At 41.0% G+C, this 19,901-nt stretch overlaps 1 protein-coding gene across 1 annotated transcript; it reads right to left on the bottom strand.

Moving 5' to 3' along the window:
- Positions 1-558: 558 nt before the first annotated feature.
- rgma (repulsive guidance molecule BMP co-receptor a) lies at positions 559-12,888 on the bottom strand. Its single transcript, XM_029523645.1, has 4 exons — positions 12,280-12,888; positions 8,121-8,236; positions 5,763-6,280; positions 559-3,559 (listed from the first exon to the last, which is right to left on the bottom strand). Exons 1-4 carry the CDS (start codon positions 12,291-12,293, stop codon positions 2,855-2,857), a joined length of 1,353 nt encoding a protein of 450 aa, XP_029379505.1. The 5' UTR covers positions 12,294-12,888; the 3' UTR covers positions 559-2,854.
- Positions 12,889-19,901: the final 7,013 nt, after the last annotated feature.

The raw sequence follows: 19,901 nt of genomic DNA, 5'->3' as shown, positions 1-19,901 counted from the left end.
TCCGAGTTCCAACACGAAACTCATCAAAAACCTTAAGGATGTCTAATTCAAGTGTATCAGGACTGAACTGATGAGTCTGACAAATGGTAACGTTAAAGATCCAGCCAAACATCTGCCGGAAACTTAAACCCATTGCATATTATCTTTAGAAGGCAAAACACTTTGTTAAAGGCACTGAAGTTCAGATGTTCTTGTGAAATTGATTTTATTTTTCATATACATGTATAAAAAAAAAAAAATCAAAACAGTCATAGCAATATTAATGTTATCACTTGCAAATGTATAAGTTAAAGATTTAAAGTTGATTTAATTTTCCTAGAAACAAAGCTCTTAACTCTGACTCTTTACAGTAGGGGGCAGTCAAACACCAGGCCAAATGCAAATTGTGGCAAAAAAAATTGACATTATTTTGGAAAGAAGGATTCTCAGACTAAACAGCAAATGAGACAAGAGGGCAGCTCATTAACAAGACATTTTCTTTTATTCAATAAATAATTTACATTATAAACAGCTGGTGTGTGGCACCATATTTGCTTTACATACAAACACAGTTTGAGCTTTCTGGCAAATACCATTCAGCATTTTTTATTTATTTATTTTTTTTCTTTTAATTCTTTTTAACCATTACAAGCCTGACAGAGCTTCAGACAAAATAAGAGCTAAACAAAAGAGAAAACATAAAGTGCTTTAAACTCAAAAACATGAACGCCTCAGAACACATTGTATATTCCCTATTTTCTAGATAAGAGCGCTGCATTCAGGGTATTTTACTTCATCTATGATCAAGTGAACAAAAGCAACCAAAATTTCTGTGTAGTGTTTTTGAGAGCTGTTTCTTGTTTTTTTTTTTTTTTTTGTTTTTCTTTTTTGTTTTTCTTTTTTGTTTACTCTGTTCTGTGGCGTTCATGTCTTTGGAAAAAAAATCCCTTTTCAAACAACCAAAAAAAAAAAAAAAAGGTTCACATTCACCAAATCATCTGATGTACAAAAACTGGAGTGATAAATTCAAAACACAACTGGTAATATACAAATTTAAACTCACAAAACATATGTACAATCTCACATTACACATGTAGAACCATATACTGTAAAACTCACAATACAAATTACATCTATTAACACAAGATTCAACGTTACAATCATTTATTTGTATGACTTTTTTTTTTTTTTTTTTTTTTTTTTTTTTTGTTGTTGCTGTCAAACTACACCAATACATATTCCAAATAGCAGTAGTAAGGCCTGCCAAATACTTCAGTGTAAAGGATAAATGACCAAACTGTAGCAACAGTATCTACGGGGATGACTTACACATAAACAGATACTGTAGCTGTAACTGAGAGCCAGACTTTATCATGAAACCCACAAAAGCCTTTAAAGAAAAAAAAAAAAAATCTGCAAAAACCGAACCAACTGCAGCTTTTACAGTGCGTGCTCCTGTCATTTTTCTGCGTACCGCAAATTTCACCCACAAACAAGTTATATACAATTACGAACCCCCCCCCCATTTCAATGTGAACAGTTAAAGACTGAACGATGAAAATTTGAAAATTCAGTTGTTGAGGAAATGTTGGCACAAGGGCTTGTTCTTTGGCAACAACTTAAGCCATGAAATCACGTTTACAGACATATGCTTATCATTTAGTCAAAACGCCACGGTCAGGTCAGCGTAGCGGAACTGTAGAAAACGCTAAACTGACATCTTTACATCAACACCACAGTATCTATACCACTGTTACTTAGCATGGAGAGGTTAAGTCACAAATATCTCGAAGAGGTGTCAGAGTTTTGATTGGTTGATATACATTGTGTAAACGCTTCAAGTGCCCTTAACTTAGTTTGTTCTTTTGCTTTCTTTGTAGCTACATTCACATTACAGACGTACAATACAAAACACTGTGTGATCAACACATTAGCTCGAACAATGGAGGGAAAGGCTCTATGGCTGGTAGTGATGCACAGATGAAAAGAGATAATTTCTTATCAGGTCCCTTTTGGGATTTGCTACTTGGCTGATTGAGTCCGTTTGAACAGACTGGAGTGCCTCATCCTCTCCGTTTCAGAAAATCTGGGCGCAACAAAGAGACACAGGATGAATTTCTATCACTGGAAGTTTGTTATCTAATTTCTGGGAAGACTCCTGCGCCCGTGAACACATGAAATGAACCACAGACGGCGGATTCTGTACACATATTGTACTAATACGCTCGCACATCAAAACACGCACGCACACATAACCGAACAATATGACCCATTAATCTCCACAGCAGACAACTGGAGACATTGCTCTGACATCCTTTTGGCTGAGTGCTTCCTCCACAAGGCTCAGGCTTTTCCAAAGCTGGAAACTAATCAAACATAGAGCTGCTTTTGGCCTTAGGTTAACAAAAGCCCCTGTCAGGTCCTCTTGCTTCACCACATGAGCCACAGAGAGCTTCACTGGCTTGGCACCAATGAGGGGATCAGGGGAGGGAGGATCAGCAAACCCCTCTTTCTGCAAAAGATCATCTTGTCCAGCTTCTCAGAGGCATGCAACCTTGGTGAGAATGCAGGATTTAATCCCAGGTGGATATCCTGAGCTCTGGGCTAGGTGGGCTCTCTCACCACTGCTCTCTTCAAAGACCAGTCCTATGAAGCAGATAAATGCACGTGATGATAGCTGGACTCCCTTGTCATTAGACTAAATTCAAGACATGACAATACAACTAAAATGAGACTTGGGGCTGGGATGACCCTAGTGGCCAGCCCCAGGTCTCCCCACAGAACCGGAGCAGAAGAGAGGAGCCAGTGTATGACACAGCGATGGTACTCTAACACTCACTGACAGATACACCATGAGGATATTGTTGTGGAGGGACTATAGATGAACAGTGCAGCACTCAAGCCACAATAAGACAGCTAGGAGGTTGATGAAGAAGAGACAAAGTAAATCTTTGCCCTTCTGTGCTGCATTACTCATAAAAGCATCCTTTTCAAAGATGTGGTATCTGTTGCTGTTTGAATGGAGCATTTTTACATCCTCAAATGCATAATAGGCTGCCATGGTGAAATTGATGTCTCCAGAGGAGAGGAGATCAAACACACAGGACTGAAAGTACAGATCCTCCACCGGGAGTCGCTCCTTGCACTTGGCCTTTGCGGACTGGTAGGTAAAGCCGTGCGCCCCCGCGCCGCTCCTGGCCCTCCCTGGGCCGTGGGCCTCTGCTGCTCGAGCCCTGAAGTTCCTGAAATCGATGCGTTGGTTGGCCGGGCATCCGTGAAGACACAAGTACAAGTCCTGGTTGTCACCTTCTTCCACAGAGTTCACGACTTCCTCTGGCATCCGCACGGCAAAGGTCAGGTAGCGGCCTACCTGCCGCACCACTATGGTCGTTCCGATGTACCTGGCCTGAATCTCCACATGCTGCCCAGGAACCTTCTCCACCACGCGCAGGGTGTTCGCTCCATGCCGGTCCCCTCCATTCTTAGAGCCGTCTGCAAACGCAGCTGGCAGTTCATCCGTCTCTGCGTGGTACATCTTCTGCTCCACACATTCTTGGAAATTCTTGAAGATGATTGTCAGCTGCAGGATGACAGACAGCAAGAAATGTCAAATGTCAAATTGTGCCACTGCGATTATCTCTGACTTCGAGCTCCTCAGATAGGCATGCATGTATTTGTCTGCCCACATACAGAGTCGTAGGAAACTGCAGTAACTGCATCAGCTTTGGAACGGAACTAGCTTATACTTTTGCATTAAGCACAGGTTTGTGCAATATGTGCCATCTACCCCACTTAAGTCTCACATTTCAGCATTGGCTCAACATGGGGGAGGCCAAGGTAAACGCCCTCAAAAAACATGAGTCTCCGCCATGTAAAATCAGGCCTCAGTTTGCAGACACAAAGACGATCCATTCATTGCAGTGAAAAACCTGCCTGTGAACCCCAGAACTATGCTCCAGGGAGTGGCATGAAGCCAGGACGGAGCGATATACTCTGCAGCTAATTAGGTGCGACCGGTCAGGCCTCGGCAAGCTTGGTTTCATCAGGACACCAATGAGGCTTTGTCAGAGAGGTGACAGTACAGTCTGAGGACTGTGATGTCTGCTCAGTTGGGACAGAAGACAAAGGGAAGTTCGACAGAATGCTAAATTCATCTGTTGCACCAGGTCTGTCTCTGCTCCCCTTACCATGAGCTAACGTTTCCCACCTACAGCAACCTTTTTTTTTTCCCCTGTTTAATTTCTTAAGCTTTTAATGAAAACAATCACAGGAAAATGACTCTTATCCCTCCATCAGAAGGAAGATGGAAGCACGCAGCCAGTTTTATTTGCTGTAGCGACAGCAATGTACCAACACAGAGCTATGCAAACGCAGATCTTTTACCAGAAGGGCCTTGTTTGCACAGGTGGCATTGGCTGCTGCCTTGTTTTCCCTTTGTCCAGAATCAAGATCTTAAAAAAGCTCTCTCATTTGCTTCCAAGAACAGCACTATAAAAATGCCATTACTTTAATAGCTAGAAAAAAAAAGAATGCTTAATAGAGCATCATTACGAAAACTTGATTACAGAAAATTATAGTTTATACAAATGTGATTAAGGACAAAGTCCCCTTATGCCTCAGACTAAAGTTACAATAAAAGTGACTAAGATCCATAATCACTGCTGTCAAAACTTTGACAAAACTGGACCAACTCTGGGTGAATTTGCCAACAAATACTCCGACTTCTTTGTTATAGACCACCAGTTCTAATGAAAACCATTTTTGGGAGACAGCCACGCAAACTAACCAATATATCATTGAACTAAACAACTAAAATAAGATATGCACTGCTGATAAACCTATGAAAAAAAAAAAATCCCATAATATAAAAGACAATATCTACAGTTCTGTGCAGACACAACATTTTACTGGGCTCAAAATGGATTTACTCTGAGTAGACCAAACATCAGCAGGAGCAGTGCACAGTGAAAATGGAGCCCAATGTTTTCAACACATTACTGCTGTTATAATACCAACATATTATTTCTAAAGCTTATCAAGGGCTCAACAATTGCGCTGGGCTTCTTCATCTGTCGTTGTGGAACTCATCCAAACACAAACCAGAGTCCACAGACAGAAAACTGGCCAGACAGCAGCCTTCACTGCCTAACCACATGAAAGTGACTCACACATACAAAAATATGAACATCTTAATGTTCAGCTGTAGGCACTGACTTTAAAACTGAAAACAATGATGGTTTTAAATTATTATTACAGCTTTGACACCATCGAAAGATTATTTTCATTAATTATTTCATAGATTTTTATTTTAATTTTTTTCTTTTACTTTTTAATGGTTCGGTCTGAAAACATTTCAGGGTTTTCTTCTTGTATTCACAGATAATAATGGGAGATGGGGGAAGAACAGGTAGTTCTATTTAAGTAATTGAGCATCGCTGCTGTTATAGAATGTTTTCTTGAATGCAGTGATGAAAAGAGTGTGTGATTCATATTTCCCATGATCATTTCTTTGGCTGACTGTAAATGTCATTTTGAGGTCCACAAATGTCAAAGTGTACTGACATTTGTATCTTCTTTTGGAATGATTTGAAAATGTTTGGCTTTTGCACCATAATTCAGACAAAAATCTGAAAATTACCAGTGGATCATTTTGGTTTTTAGAAAGTAACAGCTGGTTGGATTGATCAAAAAATTATTTTGCGAATAGCCTTTATTATTGTCCTATGCGCACGTAAACACACAACACAAAATATGCATGCAGGGTAAACACAAAAGATCCCCACCTTGCTCGTGGCAGTGGCCAAAGACCCTGGCACCACAGGAGTGTTGGTCACCTGGACAGACAGGTATTTGTTGTGGATGAGCGGCCAGGCTCCTTCTACCTTACATGTCTGAAAGTCATCTCCAAACGTTCGGAGGTGCGGGTCTCCGAAGAACCCACAGTGGGTGTAATTGGGAGGCGATGTATTGCGTGGAAGGCTGCGCTCATAGTGGCACACTTCCGGACCATCGGAGCGTTCCTGGCTGTCAGGCAGGAGCGGAGGGGGTGGAGGAGGAAGTGGGGTCCGTGCACGTGGTTGGGATGTCGGCCCCTCCTTGGAACAGTTGTGTTGGCTCATTAGGTCCTCTATGCCATGCTGGGCAGAGTGGTACGCCAGGTCACCCCTGCAGGTGCGTGCGGTCCGGCGTACGCAGCTGTTGTACGCTCGCAGCGCTGTGCAAAACTCCTCCTCCGGTCCAGAGTTTGAGGTGGAAGCCCAAAATTCTGAGTTACACTTGAGGATCTTGCACTGCAGAGTCACTGTCAGGGAGGAACAAGAGAACGATTGAACAAAGGGTGGGGGAAGGAAAAAAAAACTTGGGCTGCCACAATACCAACAAGCCCACAGATTAACCTGTAAATACACTTGGGATGCTATTGATGAAGCTAATCATGAAAGCGCTTATGACTTAACTGAGCAATTATCCAATCAAGAATATCATTTAATGTCTAATGGTTGCAGAGCCATTTTATTTTCTCTTTAAAAAGGTGTGTCTCACTTTTCTTACATACTTTACATTCAACCAAACACTTTTCTTAAAATGGAAAAATAGTAATCATTCTCTTTTGCCACATGCTGTAAGTTTTTCATTAGTTTGCATCCGGTCAAAAAATTTGCCGGCCTGAAACTTCCCTCAGGTCAACTTGATATAAGGAAATCTCTCAGTTTACTGTGGAGAGTGGTACTTCCCTTTCACACACACAGTGGCTTTTGGTTTATGTACAAATAAAAAAAACATTTGGGATCCTAATCTACACCTTCAGCGATAATGAACACTATTTGACTGCAGATTGTTGTCCCAAGCTTTAATGTCGCATCCGGCCAACTCTTTACACAAATGTTCTTCAAATATTTCCCAGGATGCCCTGTTGCGACACCCTGTTTGACTAGCATTATCTTTGACTAATAGGCCATTTATTTGAATGAGAAGGCTGTGAGAAGTTTCTCCATGTGTGTCTGGGAGGGGAGGGAGGCAACATCAACACTTTGAAGTCACACTTTAAACAATATCCTTCCACAAAGCTTCACCGCAGCTCTCAGCAACCCCCCCTCTCCGCCACCATCACCACCACCTCTCCTTTTCCCACCCATTTGATAGATGGCAATAAACGTATCTCGATCTCGGGTATCGCTACATTATCACCTTGGTGTTTGATGGTGAGTGACTTGAAGAGGGAAACTGATAAGGGTTTGGCAAACGCAAGGCAAGTGAATGAGGTGTCTACACTGCAAAAAGTGACCCACTGCAGCCACGTTAATGTCAAATTACAAGCAGATTAAGACACGAATGTGGTTCCCTTATATAATGGTGCAGTGCCAAAACAGTGTTACATCTGCAGTGAAATAGTCTTGTTTTTTTTTTCCCCCTTCACAAGTTAAAAATAAATTAATTAATAAATATACACACATATATTAAATTATTATAGACTTTAAAACATTTCCACAGTTATACTCAAAACCACCATGATCTGTCCAAATGTGGTTTTCTTTAAGTCTCACTGGTCATAATTAAAACATCATCGCCTGGCCAAACTAAAGGATGGAGGAAAACTTTCAAGCAGCCAACGTGAAATAATAAGACGAGCCCCATCCCCCAAACAAAACAACAGCTCCACTGTTGTGTTGCTTTGACTTTCTCTGCTAAAAGAAAAAAAAAGACACTTCACATTCAGAAACATCACAGAAACTGTCTGAATCCACCGGAATGAGTAGGCAGTCTGTCACATTTTCCAAACTCCAAAACTTTTTCCACCGCAACACAACTCAACACATCTCATTGTAATCTAACACGTTTTCTTTCAATCTTTTTTTTTTTTTGCCATTTCGGTTGATGTATTTCCAACCGGTTAATAACGTTGGATTATAAATATCACTTAATCGTGCACATAAAAAAAACTGATCTTAAATGCGTCTCAGAAAGTGAGTAGCTGAAGCTGAATCTTATATTACGGAGCTGGAAACTTCGCCGTCCAACCTGAACAGGAGCTGAACTGGCTTCAACTTCTACGATACCAAACACACCGATTAGAGATCTGATTTACATTTTACTGTATTGATTTCTTTTTTTTTTTAAATATATATATATAGGTGTTTTCTTACCGGAAGGGAAGAGTGAGAGAAACACAGCCAGGACTCTGCACACTTCAAGCGCCGAGGGTCTTCCTCTTTTCCCCATAACCATCCATCCAGCTCGGGGTCGCACTTCGCTCCTCTCCCTGCTCAGACCGCATCAAGGAAGGGCACAGTGAGAGAGATACAGCCGGTTAGTCCGAGGACGAACTCAAACAAGTCCGCAAACAAGTCTCCCTCGTCCTACCATCGCCGCCAGGTAAGGCGTTTGTGCTTTTAATGTATTTTGTTTTTGGTTGTGTTTTTTTTCTTCTTTGTGTTTGTGAGTCGGCGCGAGAGTTGACTCCGCGGCTCCAGCCGAGCTAGCTAGCTAGCAGTGAGAGCGGGGCCGTCGGCTGAGCGCAGCGGGGCCGCCTGCCTTCCTTTTAGGGGAGTGCCGGGGAGGTGCAGCCCCTGTGGCCCAGAAAACACCGAGCCAATCACGGCTACTCGTTGTGCCCTTACACCACCAACCTCCCCCCCACCACCACCATGAAAGTTTCATGTTACATCTCAATGTGCAGACTTGTTCGACGACGGCCGAGTCTTCACGACCCACCATGTGTTTGTGCACAGCGCCATTAAAAACAAAAAGAAAGTTTGGATTTGCTGCAGAGATCCCAACGCTAACGTCAGGGTGGATTCAGACAGGGAAACACTGAGCTTCAGCTACCAGCTTCTCTGCTCCATTAATTCCTTAAAACCGATGAGGTGCCAGAAACTCTTTTCAAAGAGCCCACAGGCTGAGTTGTGCTGTGCAGCCAAACTCGTATTCAAATCCACATGATGGTGTTACCGATCATAATGGAGCTCCCAAACCATGGCCACCATCTCAGGCTGAATGTGGACAAACAAACACAATGATCATTAAAAAAAAATCTCAATTTGACGATTTAAACACAATCATCGTTGGTGTTTGGTGTAAGCGTCTCACCCACTGCAAATGGCCTCGATGGAAAAATTAAGCACGTCTTTGCAGCTATGTTGAAGGTTCCTGCCGCTAATCATTAGTATCACCATCAATGATTCTTCCAGTTTTGTTTTCCTTTTTTAGTCTGTAAGTTTTCCAAAGTCCAAGTTGACCAGGAAAAGTCAACAAGCCCAAAGCCCAGAGTGTGACAAAGACAAGTTTTTCCATCCAATCCTCGCATTAAATGGTGGAAAAAGCAAACAGCTGACATTTATGAGTGACAAAAGGTGGAAAGTGTCAGTTGCCTTAATAGTTGTCATTTATTCTTTTTTTGATTGCCAAGTTGAACATGAACTAATAGCTTCAGGTTTACCGCTCATACTATCAGACATGCTGTCAGGTAGGTGTGAAAAGAAGGAAGTTGGTTCTAACCTCCAAATCATAACCTGTCAAATCAAACAGTAATATCTCTCTGGGAAAGTAATGAACGGCCATTCATTCATAAAGGCTTTGGAGGGATAACTTAAAAGGCAGGATAATGAAATCTTACATCCCTTTATCTTGACATGAAAATAATTCACACCTAGATTGCAGACAGAGACATGACTGTAGCAATTAGGGGAAAAAAATGCTGCATTCAAGGATATTAAGTCAAAGTAATACTAAAATAAGCATTTAAGGTACCATTATGTGTAGTAATGATGGTAATTATGTCTGTAATGAAGTAAATTAATCCATTGGTGTTAAATGAGATTAATTTTGAGACAAATCACAAAATATAATGCCTTTTTGTAATTTTAACCACCCAAAGAGCACATCAGGGTAACCAAAGTCAAAACCAAAGTACACATTCACAGGTTAAACCGCGCAATGACAATGACCACAAGAGCTATTCTCATGTTTGAATTGTGTGTTTTCCAGATAACACTTATTTACAGTTGTTAACTTAAGAAAGCAAACATGTACATGCAGTAAAAAAAAAAACGCTTTTGCAGGTTGCCTTAAATGGTGTGAATACATTTCCGCCACTGGAAAAGCAGCTAGTGATCCCTTCCTCAAAAAGGCCTAATACCCCCTCTTTTGATTGCTTTTCAGTTGTACAAATGGCACATTACTGGTGCTTTTACTGCCATTTAAACCAAAATACTGGCAGATAGATGGCTGCGTACTCAGGTTGAGGCTGGCTATACAGTATTTTTCCATGGAGCGATGAATGTCTTTGTAATTGCTGTCCTTCTCGTGGATGATGGATACATTCATGTACAATAAGGTCTGAGCCTATGCGTGTTTTCAACAAGGGTGGCCCTGTGTAGGCTGATTTCCTGCTCCAAGATATCGGGCTCAATGGCTGGACCTAACAGGTATAAACTGCGCTGATATATCATGTGTGGAATATTTTTAGCTTTTAGCTGAAGTAGTGTGGATGTACAATCAATGTGTGGTCAAAACACTTTAAAGGTGCCCATGTAGATATGCCTTATGTGTGCCTGATTCAGGTGTTAGTTGAATGCTGGTGGAAAAACTGTATGCGTGATATCTGAAAAATAGATGGTGCAGAATGTCTCCAAATGTTTTAACCTGTTGCAGTGACTTTGCAGACATGTTGTTCTCTTTTTGTTAAGTATTTGGTTTGTGTTTTAGTCTGTTAGTCATTATAAGGAACAAGCTCATAATTATGATGCTAAGCATCATAATAAGTATTAGATATGTAAACACACTTGTCTAGTGATGCTGATTTGATCATTATCAGTCGATAATGAATTGTTGAATTACAAGCCTGCCATCCGTCCTTCAGTCCTAATAATTCCTTGTCCTCATCAGGAATATGTCATCATTGTAATTACTGTTTACATCAGTAGTTGATCAAGGCAAAACTGTGCAGCTATTCTGATGATCAATTCAGTCAGTTTAGTCATTTATCAAGTAAAAATGCCATACACTGTCCAAAGCAAAGACTCACTGTTTGTCTTCGTTCTGCATTACTATAAAGCTGAATGTCATTGGGTTTGCATTGTCTGGTGGACAAAAGAAGAGATTTTACCATGACATCATGTAGTGGACGTTTCCATGAAATAGACTCAAATAATAATCAATAAAAGGAATGATTGGCTGTAGTAAGACTACTTACTATTGTGTTTTTACTCTAGATCAGGCTGTAGGATCAGACCTTTTTCTTACTGGATGGCAGCTGTCAGTCAGCCTTACTGGCCCCAGTTTTTCTGTCTGATAAGTTGTTTAATTGAAAACTGCAGGACTCCACACGGCCATGTAGTGAAATCACAAGCCCTTCATACAGGAGGGAATATTTTCACGGAAACAGCGGAGGCATCAGATAGATCACGTCTCCCTCATGCTGCAACAGGTAACGGTGACATATAATAACGGAACAATAAAAGCTGTCCATAAATCCTGGAGGTGTAATCCATTCAGGTTTTTATGGCCTGCTGCTTTAACTCTGCTATCAGCTGTCAGAGCTGCTGTTAAAGGGATTAGGACGCAATCTCTGACATTTTGATATGGCAGGCAGTACAAGTAATATATTGGTGAAGTGTTGCTTCTATTTTTTTATTTTTTTTTTTCAGCCCACATTTCTGAGCATCTGTCCATGACAGTCACTCAGAATCCATCTTTCCCCTCCGACAGATGGCGCCTGTTCTGGACTCTGATAGAGAAACCTCAAATCATGACACAAACTCACATGGCATTAGGACAACCAAACCTGTCATTAAATCTGAGCTCCATGGACAGCTCGGTTATTGCTCTAATTACAGCTGTTATACAATTAGGATTTAAAGGGTGAAACTGTACAGCCGACAGGCGCATTTCTCCTGCTGCTGCTCTGAGGAGGAATATCGTCCTTTTTATTCCCAGTCAGAAAAAAGTCGCTTCGGTCAGGTTTTTTTTTTTTTTTTGTCGGGGAGAAATATAATGAATGCTGACAGTATGATGAAGAAAATATCGCGGTGGGGCTGATACAGCCAAGCCGACTTTTTTTTTTTTTTTTTATAGTCAATTGCATTCACAATTTCAATTTTTCTTGTGTGACAACCAGCAAATAGATTCAATGTCTCAGCAGAAATCACGGCTGGAAAATTAAAATTTTCTAGAGATGCGAAGACCCAGCAAGCAGACAAAAAAAAAAAAACCCAAAAAAACCTGACATAACTCATCTGGCAGATAACCGCAACATAACAGTGGTTTCAATTCAAAGTAGGTCCAGAACAAATAAAACAAACCAACCTTGACGGCTGCATGGGCTCTCTGGACTCTGGAGTCCTGCAGGAACCCGGAGGACAGCGAACAGGAGCGAGAGGAAGCAGACTCCTTCAAAAATATCTGTCTATGTATATATGTGTGTGTGTGTGTAATTATTTTTTTAAAACCACTTCAGAGAGAGCACGTCCCGTGTGTCACAGTAATCCGAAATCAAACGCTCTCAGTGGTTTTCTGAGCGTGAAATCTGCCGATGTGTTCATGATGTCCACCGAAGAAAGTCCGACCTGCAGCCGAGTCACAGCGCGGCTCCTCAGTTGGGATTCATGTGAACAGCCGCCGGACTCAGATCCGATCAGCCGTCAGCCTCTAACTTCTCTGACTGTCAGTCGATCGGAAAGGAGACATCATGATAGATTAAGTGCCCTCATGAATCCAAATGGTTCGTTGTGGTGGACGTCGGGGAGAGAGAAGCCCTGAGGGCAGACCTGCCGCTGCTGCCGCCTCTCTCCGCCGTGTGGATGTTGTGAAATGGCCAGTTAGAAAGTGTGAGGAGACAATGATCGGCTCTGGGACGCCGCTGGGAGCCCCCACATCTCAGCTGTGAGCCCCCATCATCTCCACCAGTTCCTCTCAGACTGCAGGAACAGGAGGGAGCGGATCTGGAAAACAAGCCAAGACTGACTACTACACCCTTCTTTTTCTTTTTTTCTTTTTTTAACAAGAGCAAGTGAAACTAAACCCTTGTATTTTCAGTGATACTTCAACCTCAATCAAATGCCAGTTTATTTATAGATAAATATATTTTCTGCCTTTATTCTGGATGCTGTCTTTTGTGTTTGCACACAAAAACACTGAACTACTCCTCAACTCTTTAATAATAACTGACATTGATTGCCAGCGAATAGCCGCAATTTTCAAACATACATCATCATCAGATAACCTTCAGCAGTCCCTCATCTTTTGCAAATCACAGGTTGTAGAAAGGCAAATCCATAATAATCAAGATTTAATGGCGGATCAGATGGACAAACACTTTGCAGCAAGGAAGAAGCGGGGTGGGGGGGGGGGTGTGCTCAAAGACAGAAAGGGCTGCATGGAGGCTGCACCTGTGTTTTAGGATCGGGCTGCATGCAGGAAAATACCGCCACCCTCCTCCTCTCTATCTTTTCCAGCCTTCACTCATTACAACACAACTGGTCCTCTGCTCCAGTTTCCTGCTGATCTGGAAAATCCAACTCAGCCGGGAAGGCAGGGACTAACATTATCTGGCTGTAGCAGCCTGGTTTATGTGTTCTTACTGTCTGACAGGCCAACACGAATGCAGAGCTCATCGTTAAAAGCTGTCACAGTGAGTGTGCGATTTCACCTTCCATCATTGACGAGGGTAGATGTTATTTTCATGCAGCTACCAAGTCGATCTGTCACATTACATCATCCCTTTGTGCGTCCAGCAAGAAACTGACCCCTGTAATCCAGTCGTTTACTATCACAGCTCTGACCTGCCCTCTCCAGATGGCCACTGAGAGGCAGCATATTTTACATTGATGTAACAGAAGAACATGAAAGAGTGACACCATAGTGTGAAAAGAATGGTTTCAGAGGTGCCGGATGCAGGCCCCATCTCAAACACAGCTGGTGAAGACGCTGGCTTGCTGAGGTATTATGGAAAGTTAACACAACCGATCTGCTTTGCATATCAGTGGATTAATGAAATGCTTTGTGTGCGTGTGTGTCTGTTTGTGTGCTGCAGTTCAGTTTCTGCTCCATTTTACAGAACAAATCAGTGACAGACAACCATGTAACTATTATAGCAACAAATGAAAGAAGCATCCAATAATGCCAACTCTGGGGCGCCCTGTGATTTCTATAGTGGCCTGTGATGTAGTCCATGATAATCTATGAGGCTCAGACTTCTTCGGCAAATAGCCATAAATATAGAGGCTGGAGAAAAAAAAAACTCTTGATGGAGAATGTATATTCAGGGAGCCAAACTGATACACACATACCCTTCTGTTAAAATACGTTGCTGCAACCCAATAAACTCTAAGGCAAATATAGGGTGAGCAAATGTACCACATTCATATAATTTTTTCAACTTCTGGTGACTTCCTCACTTTCTGTCTGGGATCAAACGTTTGCAATCTAATGTTTGAGTTTATTCTCAGTCAAATCTTTGTTTCATAGATGCGTGACATTTTTTTTCTCCTGGGACACACATTAAGAAAGCTCCTTAATCCTCGAACAGTTCTAAGTAACTGATCACATGTGGCCAGCGGACGTTCTTATGAAACAGATCCGGGAAATAAATACTTAGTGATTACATTTGTTTTTGAGTCAGAGACAGATTCGTAAACATCATATGTTGTCGCTGACCTTCCAGTTGCCTTTTGAACTCCCGTAGTGCAACGATGAACTCATCACAGCTTGTCATGCCTCCTGTTTCTGAGATGTCATGTTGTGTTGTGCTTTGGAAGCGTTCAAACAGTTTTGACTACACAGTCATTGTGTTGGATCTGAAAAGATAGTTAATTTTTCTGCTAACTACAGTCTGTCTTGTACTCTGTCCTGTGGCTACCGTTGCAAAAATACAAAACATTCTTCAATTGATCCTCTCATTTGTGAGAATTTATTGCTTTTCCTTCACTTCATGTGCTGGACTTTTGGTTGGACAAAAACACCAGATATTGCTCAATATTTCCTCAAAGCAACTGAATTGTCTGTGAAAATATTTATTAATTTCAGCCCAAAACTATAATAGTAACACAGTAATTGCATTTGAAATGAAAGGAACCATGACCTTTACTGATTTTCTACAAGAGGCTTAAAGAACAATAAATAAATACATGAAAAAAAATTGCTTCAGGAATATATCAGACCTGCAAGTCTCTTGCTGTATTTATTTATTTATTTCATTTACTCTTGAATATATATGAATCAATAAAGGGAGTGGCATGATAATGGCAAGGTACATATTTCATAATTGTTTCATAATGCAGTTAAGATTATGTGCTGCATTGAGTGATTTATTTGAGAAACTATTCTTCAGGTTTGATATTTTGAACTGAAACACCAAACTTGTATGGCTACATTAAACCTGAACTCTGCCACGGCCATTGGTTTCTCATCTGTAACGCTGTTCAATTAGAGACAGTTGAAAAAAAAAACTAACCAGAAAGAGTCCCTCGAATTCAGTGTAGATACACGTAGACAAGATTTGAGCTTCATGTAGCTGATTGGCATTTAAAAAGAGTGGGAGGTGCATTCAGCCACAGCGTCTCAGGTGTAAGCGTGAATGAAAAAAAATTCTATTAGGACATGATCTGTGGGGCTCAGACACTGTGTGGAATTACTGCCACTGTCAGTCGTAATGTGAATGCAGGAAGCTTACAAATTGGTCTGTTGGTGCACACAGAGGATGGGGCTTGAATGTGTAAACCCTCATTACAGAATCTCTTTTCTCATTTTAAGCAGAGGCGGTGAATTCGTCCTTCTTCTTCTCCTCCTGGTTTTTACCCTTTCAAAAGCCAGACTGAAATCCAGAAGGAATTATGCAAACTGTTTAATTCTAGACATGGACCGAACTAGACAGAGTGTGTACAGACTGCAAGACAAACAATTAGCTCTGCTGCTAAACAAAACTGATCTCAATGAAGGAGACAACACATCAAGCCAAATTTCAGGGAGTCATATTAGTGCATGAATAACTGTCTTAGACCATGAATGATCATCGCAATTTAGCACCTGTGAAGGTTTAAGAAAACATGTTGAAGATCAATTGTCACTAGTAGCATGTGCCTTATCTCACTAAAACAGCCGCCTTTTTAATTCACTGCCTCTGAATTTCTGAGCAAAAAGTAGAGCACTATCTAAATATTCAGATAATGAATGTAAAATTAGATAAGGTTCAACTCCACAATGTGTGAAATGCCTTTTCGACAATTTCATGTATAGTAATTCACAAATAATAATTTTCAGAAATCATTAAAACATTGGCATTATGCCTTTATGTCATAAAAACAATTACTGCATTTTTAACAAAAGATAGAATATACCCCAATTTAGCAGTAATAATGTTGTATGAATCATTATTCTTAGGACTGTGCAGATTAACATAATAATCTAGAACTAGAGATTCCATTATATTTGTGACTGCCAGCATTGTATAATGGTTTCTGTGGAAATACAACTTTGTGTCTTTGAATGGGTCCCTATATCAGTACCAATATGTCCCCCTCCACATAAATTCATTTTTTTTATATGTGTATATAATATATAATCACACACACTGTCTGTGTGGAGATATTTATATGTGCATTTAAAGGTGAATGCTGCTAATGTCTGTGTGTTGGAAAACAAGAAGCTAATCTGAATTCTTCACAGCCCTTTCATGCCTCAGCGTCTTTCTGCTCGGTTGTTGAACTTTCCAAGTATCCTGCAGTTCTGTCCTGTATGCGCAGCTGCTGGGGCTAAATCTTGCCCTTCCTTTGGTCCAATCTTGTCACAATAGCCTCAGTAAAAAAATTCAAGTTTTTGCAGGTGCAAACAAATTATTGACAGTCCAACATGTGTGTAGCTTTCATGCATTGGCAGTAGTGGGGAAACAGGAATCTGACATTCGTTCTCAAGCTGCACAGGAAATATTAGGCATGTTGCATTTGCTTTTGCCTAGGAGTGAACATTTTCATGTTTATCATATGAGTTGGCTCTGATTGTACTCCTCACATCGTTAACCACGTCTCTCTCTTTTTACTTTGACCACACACATTGACTTTAAAGTTCTATAGCCAAACAAACTGCTTCTACAAATAGCACAAGTCACTCTGGTTCCGATTTGAAGTTATTTATTCACACAAAAATTCCTCTTAAATTTTCACAATGTCTAACGAATAAGGCCACAGTAATTTGTAATATGAAATGGCAGACATCCAAGCTTTAAACTATCATCATAGGTAAGTTGCTCAAGTAAATTTTAGGACAATCCATCAAAGAGCGTAATTTCATCCTCAGCCATTGGAGGCGGAAGAATTTGCAATTGAAAGGATCGTTTCAATACTGAAATATTTATAGTTCTCTTAAAACCTTCTGGAAGAGTGAAATTTAGTGGTGGCTGAAAGAACTCATTAATTTGAAGGTAATTTAAGAATCATTTCATTTCCTTGACAGGCCAAAGAAAGGGATGATTTCCATTAGATGCTCCCAAACATATGGAAATGTTTTTTTGTATTGTTAGTGAAGACAACTGGGTCACAGCCCTGCGTGTCATCCATGTTCATATTGCCTTTGCAGCCTATGTAGTCCACTCCATCTTTGGAAAGACCGCTGTGGTACATTAATGAGCTGTGGAAATGTCAGCACTTTGGATTCAGATTAATTGAAGAGCCTGTGGACGTCTAATTACAGGAAAAAGACTCACAGATATTACCAGCCCTCTGAGACAGTAGACCTTTCCCCTGGGCTAAATGATGCTGTTATTGATCGTTATATGTAAAATGATACTGTAATTTCTCTGTCTCGACTTCTGCAATAGAAGCAGGTTAATTGGATCAGACCCTCAAAAGAAAAGAAAAAAAGAAAGGCAACCATCAGTGCTGAACAAGCTATAAAGGTTTGATTTGTTATGTAGATGCTTTAGCTGGAGGATTGTGTTTAATATGCAAAGAGGTTAATTAGCAGTACGTTGAAGCAGTGTGGAGCTCCACAGACCGGCCCTGCCCTCGTAACAGAGAGGAGATGGCGTCCGGTGTTTGGTCAGGTGTTTGCGGAACAGTGGAATGATGATGGAGGCTGTTGATATTTTGCTGACAGCTCTTTGTGGCAAACACCTCACACAGCATGGATCTTCTGGAAAGTTGTGAAACAGGAGGAGATTCGAGCCCCCACTCAGGAAAAAATCCCAATGCCAGAGCCAAAATAACATGAATGAGTCATAGCTGCCTTCAGGCCACGTTGACTTTATCTCCTCTGTCTCAACATGCAGGCTGGTCCTCTCACCACTAACTTTAATTAAAGTGAGGCCTGGAGTTGCCACATATTTAACCTCATTGTAATATTATCCAACTGTGGAGTAAAAAAATTTGAAAGTAAACGTGCTGCCTTTGACTTCCTTGGAGGTTCACAGCTAATTTGTGCAAATTGCGTAAAGGGTATGTCTCTAGATTTACTTGTGTGTGACGATTTAGGGTGCCACCTTTATGTCATACAAAGGAAATAGTATTAGCAATTGATTTTCAACCTGTTCCTGTCGAGTGGCAGTTAAGTTGTATTTTGTAAGGAGGAGAGGGAAAGTGAATTTTAAAGGTTTTCATTCCTAATATAGGAAAAGTCTGCCTCACTCTGTGTGCCTCTACTTGCCCATGCATTGTCTACATTTCCACTGATTTGTGCCAATCAAAGCAAGCAGAGGAAGAACCATACTTTTGGCTGTTCAAAGGTCACTGATATGACAAATGGCATATTAGGTTAAATAGGTTACCTTTTATATTGGTCTATCGCGTGCCCTGACAGACACGAGCTGTTTGAACATGTAAATCTCCTAAACCTTTGGATAAAAAAAGAAGGAAAAATCCAGCTAATCTCAACAAAAAGCACTTAATATCCGCTGAATTCAATAGTTCAGAGGAATGTGCTATATAAAGAAGTGTGTACAATGCTGGTATAGATACCATTAGCCAAAATAAAAGAGTCCTTTGCTATCATCACATCGTGCACTGCTCTTGACCTGTGCAACCAATGCGGCACTGGGCTGCCAAATAAGCTCTGAGTGTTGAGAAAGAGTCCAAAAAGGCATGTAGGTACAGTAACTGAGAATATCCATGACAGGAAACTGTGATATCACAGATCGTGCATGCTCGGTTGCAGGGAATATAGCAACACAGCCACAAAAACCAGATTCTGATCAAAGAAACTAAAATTAAGATAAATGTGTTTTTCTCTAAGGCAGGAAAAACATTGTTAGCTAAATAGTTGTTTTTTGTTTGTTTTTGCTATAATTTGCAGTAAGGTGAAATAGAACTTCCCTCGAAGCCCCAGTTGGCAGACCTTTGTCTGTGGGAGAGCCCACAGCTCTGCTGCTGCATCTTGTCAATCAATTGGAAGCACCCTGCCATCCATTTAGCACATGGCCATTATGTCTGGCTATCCTGATAGGTGCTGGAGCTGCCACTTTAACTTTGCTGAAGGTGTGAGGAGCCAGGGAGAGTCTGAAAAGGAGCTCTTTGTACTTCTGAGCTGCACATTAAGAGGCAAGCAAGTTGTTCACTGGGCACTAGCTGAGCAGGAATGTGAAAACAACCTTTCTTTTAAATTGTGAATGCCACCAAAGCCAGGACCAAGACTGTCGTGTCTGTAGAGAGAGGTAGATCACACACTTTTGTTCTTAAAAGGCTACTGAGGATTCCTAGCTGGCTCAGATTGATCAGCCTAGCAGCGGATAGGTGAGACCTTAACTCCCACATTTGGACAGATTTAACTTCATTCATATGGAGAAGGAAACTATGTAGCCCTATCAAACACCTGGATGCACTCTGGGCAAATCCATAATTGGTTCCCAATTGTTCTGAATTAATTTTCATTGAAGGTGTTCATGTCAGAGAGACCTGGAGGAACAAACACAGGGTGACATGGCTGGAAAACTGGCCCCGGCTTTG

The sequence above is a fragment of the Echeneis naucrates genome, chromosome 16 (assembly GCF_900963305.1).
Source record: "Echeneis naucrates chromosome 16, fEcheNa1.1, whole genome shotgun sequence".
Taxonomy (NCBI): domain Eukaryota; kingdom Metazoa; phylum Chordata; class Actinopteri; order Carangiformes; family Echeneidae; genus Echeneis; species Echeneis naucrates.
This window is presented reverse-complemented; position numbering and strand designations above follow the sequence as displayed.

Excerpts from the sequence above, each read along its gene's own strand:
- rgma (XM_029523645.1), bottom strand. Across the intron at positions 6,281-8,120 it reads TCTCTCACTCTTCCCTTCCG|TGACTCTGCAGTGCAAGATC; the intron begins GTAAGAAAACAC and ends CCTCCCTGACAG. Across the intron at positions 3,560-5,762 it reads TGGCCACTGCCACGAGCAAG|CTGACAATCATCTTCAAGAA; the intron begins GTGGGGATCTTT and ends GTCATCCTGCAG.